Source organism: Frankliniella occidentalis, unplaced genomic scaffold (assembly GCF_000697945.3).
Source record: "Frankliniella occidentalis isolate FOCC.00 unplaced genomic scaffold, Focc_3.1 Scaffold4, whole genome shotgun sequence".
NCBI classification, from domain to species: domain Eukaryota; kingdom Metazoa; phylum Arthropoda; class Insecta; order Thysanoptera; family Thripidae; genus Frankliniella; species Frankliniella occidentalis.
The window spans coordinates 901,174-906,279 of record NW_026267134.1 but is presented as its reverse complement, the minus strand read 5'-3'; the positions used below and the strand labels follow the sequence as shown (position 1 = coordinate 906,279).

At 46.5% G+C, this 5,106-nt stretch overlaps 1 protein-coding gene across 1 annotated transcript in view; it reads left to right on the top strand.

Annotated features, from left to right (window-relative positions):
- Positions 1 to 4,624: 4,624 nt before the first annotated feature.
- The window catches only part of LOC113203627 (cytochrome P450 4C1), a gene marked incomplete in the record, with an annotated part of 3,664 nt that continues 3,182 nt past the window's right edge, over positions 4,625 to 5,106 (top strand). Inside the window, 2 exon segments of the mRNA XM_052267561.1 lie at positions 4,625 to 4,756; positions 4,870 to 5,032. Of these exon segments, the coding sequence (XP_052123521.1) occupies positions 4,870 to 5,032 (163 nt within the window).

Genomic DNA, 5,106 nt, shown 5'->3' with positions numbered 1-5,106 from the left:
GGCTAAGAGGCGCCAGATCGAGTAACTGATAGATTGACCGCTTGTCGGAAACCTCACGAAGAAAAAATGAGACTTTTGACGCGGTGTGGTCGAACTCTGTTCGAAACTCTTGAGTCAATGCACTGGTAAAACAAGTGTTTAATTTTGCACGTCAATTGCCGTTTAAGTTCAAGTGTGCATTTTCTAGACACTTTGTGATGTCTAACTATGTTATACGTCAGTTGGTGTTTAAACTTTCGACACTTCCGAAACGTATAGCAGCTGCACACCGTATGGTTCCCTATTGACGGCATAGAACTGTGTGTGTCCAAGTGTGCAGAATTTAAACGTTTACAAAACGTCTAAATTTGCACACCACGCAAGTGTGCAACTTGAGTTAAACACCATGTAATGTGCAAAATCACAACTTGCACACGTTGGTGTGCAAATATTGCACACTTGTTTTACCAGTGTGGTTGCTATCGACATTGCGGTTCACTACAACCAGAAGTTTGGTAGAATATTCGGATATTTTATTATACACTGAGAGAAAAAGTAGGTAGGTTTACAGGAAATTTTTCTTGACGCAAGTTGTAAAATTACAATTTGTAATCGTAAAAATTGATGCAGTATGTATCGTCTTCAAATCCCTTGGCGAGTATAAAATGTGCTGTCGTTAATTTACAACTTTATTATAATTCGAGTTTACAATTTTTTTTTGTAAATTTACGATGATATTTTTCACAGTGTACCAATTGACTTAAACAATCGAACGGTTTGACACCCGGAACAGAAGCCTCTTTTCTCCCACGCGCTATAGGTGCGACTAAAAGGGCGAGATTGGATACAGAGCAAGCACCTCCTCCTGAAGCGTTACGAGTCCCCGTGAGTGTAGCACTCACCCTGTGGCACTACGGTGTAACCCTGTACAGCACCTACCGCAATCACCTCCAGATTATAGTCGCCGCTGTGTGTCTGCCTCCCGCCGGTACTGTGACTGCGATAAGGGAAGCTCCCCGGTGCGAGCCGCGACCCGTCTGGATAAACGGTTAGGAACGTGATAATAAACGCCCTCCCCCCCCCCCTCTCTCTCTCTCCGCGTCAATAGAATGTACTGATCGATGGTACTCTCGTAGGCCTAAATACAATAGTACTTTAGTACCTACTCTGTCAATCCAAATGTGTACATGGTACACATTAAAGAAAGTGTACATGGCATGTATGCTTTAATTAATGTGTACATGGCTATGTACACATTTATAAATGTATACATGCCCATGTACACGTCTTTTAAAGTATACATACAACCGTTAGTATACATGGCATGTACACATCTTTTAATGTGTACATGCCATGTACACTTTCTTTAATGTGTACTATGTACACATTTGAGTTGACAGAGTACATTAAACCTAATAAACCAAATCATATCCAAATTAATATATATCTCTCACACTTCCACCCACTCACACCTTCCCTCCCACCCCCACACACACACTTGATGGACCTCTCACCGTGAGAGTCAAGTACCCACTGTTAAAAATACATTGTGGTTTTCCAACACTTGTTCGATACGGAGCAACTGTGAAATCCCAACCCTGTTCCGTCGTCAAAAATCGTGAATGTCGCTATCTCAAGTGGTAATGGTGTGAGACCAGTCGCAATACTTCTTAAGTTAATCAATTTCTGATAACGAGGAAGAGTTGTGATTTCCTCAAAAAATCACAAAGAGTTATGGCGATTTTTTTTACGATGAATTCTTTGTAAAGTCCTCAATATTTCGTAGCGGCAGTTAGAAATGGAAGTCGATGGATTTCGAACGTCGACGTCGCTCGAAAAACGTGAAATCGAGATGCTGAGGTCGAAACGACATCGGATCAGCACCGATGCAGTTGTCATGCCTGCCTGCCCGCTCAGCTGCTCTGCCCTGGCCTGGTCCTGCACTACAATAATTGCCTATTGCTTCCAGGCGTTATCTTCCTTCATTCTTTCACGATGACAGCGTTCTCACCTAAATGCGTCATTCCTACTACTCGAGACATGACTGATTTCCTAAATACCCGCCTCGGTCACCGCGTGTACACCTCTTCAAAGGCAGCTGATGGCCTGGCCCTACGTCAATGGCCTAATAGGACGACGGGTCCACAACGGTCACCCAATCAGACAGTAGGTGTCGATGAAAATGTTTTGTCAGCAGGAAAAGAAACAATCTTGTTGTCCTCCGCCATCCCGGTTCTTACAAGGGAACCTTTTCAGGTGTAAATCTCCGATTTCGTTGAAACTTGGAAAATTTGAAGGTTATTTATGTAGAAACCGGATTACGGTTTTTATGCATGGTTTTTGTGAAATTTTTTGTAAAATGTAAGGCAGTGTTGTAAGGGGTAACTCATCAAAATAGCGCCCTCTGCACCAAAATTTTGTCCGTTTTGCTCTATTTTGTACCGTTAAGGCGGTAGAGGGATATTTGGGACAAAAAACAGTGTAAGGCTTAAGTAAACCCCTAGTAACTGTGAGGTTCAGGAAAAAAATTCAAGTGCCATCCGACTTCTAGTACAATAACCTTTAAATTTTCCGAGTTTCAACGAAATTGGAGATTTACACCTGAAAAGGTTCCCTTGTTAGTCCGTCTGACGGAGGGGGCTGTGTACTGTGCGGGTTGCCTTTTTTCAGGGGTGTTGTAGGACACAGTGCCTCCCTACCCTGAGGGACGATTTGGGCCGACGGGAGAGGGGGGGGGGATCACCCCTTCACCGCCCCTCCCCCCGCAAAACCGCGTCTGCTTCGTCTCTTGCTCTCCCGCCACGATAGTGGCGAAAAGTGCCCCTGGCGCACGGCGGGGATGCATAGCAGAGCATGTCCTGCTGCTGAAGCATATAGGTACTTTACAACCTGCATCTTTCGTCTAGTTGCCAGGATAGTAATGTCAAAATGGCCACATTCTTTTACCTTCACCATCAAAATATAATGCGGCTAGGTAACCGTTTAAAGAGGGTCATTGCCAGGCCTTTTTGACGTCTGTGCTCGACTGGTCACTACCAAACACGTGCCACACCTTTAGATTGTGGGACGAAAGTGCAAAGTCCCTAAACCTGAAACGCTTTGTGCCTGCGACATCTTTTGCTGTGCTTTGAGCGGTTCGTTATCTGAGTTTGTAGCGTCGGGCTCTGTACCGGCCGTAATCATCGTGGCAATTATTTACTCCCACTTTATTATACTGGAATACCGGGCTTTCGAGGTTAGGTTTGTCACTACTTAACGTCTGCTTTTGAGCTCCTGTGAGGTCATGGCCGCCATGGATATTGGGAGGCGGAGCCAAAGAACAGGGTGTCATCGCACCTTTGACCTCCGAGATAGTTGCAAGGGTACACTACAGGTCTGCTGCAGCCGGTGCAGTGGAAGAGGAGAAACGAAACCAGAGGTCAGATTTTACGAAGAGATTAGGATTTTCGCTCTGTATTTAAGCGGTGCAGCTAGATTGTCTGACCTATTTTTCTCCGACCTCGTCGATATGCTGAAATTTGGGAAGAATGTGCTTCAAAGACGGACAGGCTTCAGAGGCCACGAAGGGGTACTTTAATTGCAGTGAGGGAAAGACCGCGACTATGACGGAATGTGCAGAGGCCTACGTCACAAAACGCTTGGGGTTCAGATGCGTCGTTCACTAGTTTCGTTCCTAGTGCACTGAACCCTATCAACTTTATGCTCGTTTGAAAGGTCTTTTCAAGAGAAAGACGGTGGTGGTGTCCGCAAGATTCTAATCCCCTATCGCCAGGGGATAATTGAGAAAAAGCTAGGAGGTGCTTATTCGATTCGTCGTTCAAAATTATGAGGATTAGATGTGTCCGAAGCCGGACCCGTCAGGCGCGGTTTTAAGTAGGTCTGACGGAGGGGGTGATTTGCTGTGGGTTGCCTACTTTCAGGGGTTTTGTCTGACAAATTGCCTACCCACCCCAGGGGGTGATTTGGGCCGACGGGGGGAGGGGTGGGGGGCGATCGCCCCTTCGCCCCCCCTATAAAACCGCGCCTGGGACCCGTTACCGATGTCAAGTTTTTTCGTCCCGTCACCTCCTATATTATTGGCTATGTCCAACCCGTCGCCAATGTCCAGTTTTGTTCGCCCCGTCACCTCCCATTCTATTTCTATGTCTACCCCGTCACCTGGGTCAAGTTTTTTGTCCACCACGTAACCTTCCAAAGTTATTCTATGTCCGCCCCATCACCAAAATAGAATTCTGTCCGCCCTGTCACCTTCCATTCCACTTTTATGTCCACCTCGTCACCTCCTGGTCGCCTTGTATGTGCCCCGTCACGTGTGTCTGCCCCGTTACCGCGAGTTTGGCCATCGCTGGCTCTCAAAAACGCTTTTTCGGAATCGGGCAGTTTTTGAGAATCACTAAATTGTGCTCAGGGCTCTATGGGCGGCCCTCTGTAAATAAAAAAGACAATGTTTATTTTTCAACCGAGTGAATACCTAATTAAACTGTCGATATTGTGCAGGATGTGACAGCAGACTGACAGACAGTGGTTAGATAATGCAGAAAATTAACGGGAGAGACAAACCAGAACTCAGAATTTCCAGTCTTATTCCCCAAAGTAAATCTTTACGAACAGTATCAACGGCCTTGAGATAAGGAGGCGGTTGATTGCACTTCGTCTACCGTGTCGTCTGCAGTGATTCGCCGCTCGAGCTATATTAAGTTTTCGCCGCCACTCTAACGGCAGTCTGGCACGTGGCGCCGTACAAGACGCACCTTATTCTAAACCGCTAGACTTCGAGGTACTTTCGCGTGGCTGGCGCCGGCTCTCTGCCGCTTTTCAGTGCAAGCACACAGCCTTACTTTCAGGCGTTTTCAGTCAAGTACGCCGTGACAGTTGAGTTATTCTCTGCAGATGGACGTGACCATGCTGGCGATGGTGCTGGTGGTCCTGGCCTGGGCGTTTCACTTCTTCAACAAGCAGCGCAAGTGGACAAGGGCCGTCGATCTGATCCCCGGGCCACCCTCGAGCATCGTGATGGGCAACACCTGGGAGCTAATGTGGAAGTACAAGTTCAGTAAGTCTTCTGCCGGCGTTGTTGTTCCACTCTCTGAATCTGTTCATGCGTATAAGCAAAAAGACACAAAAAAA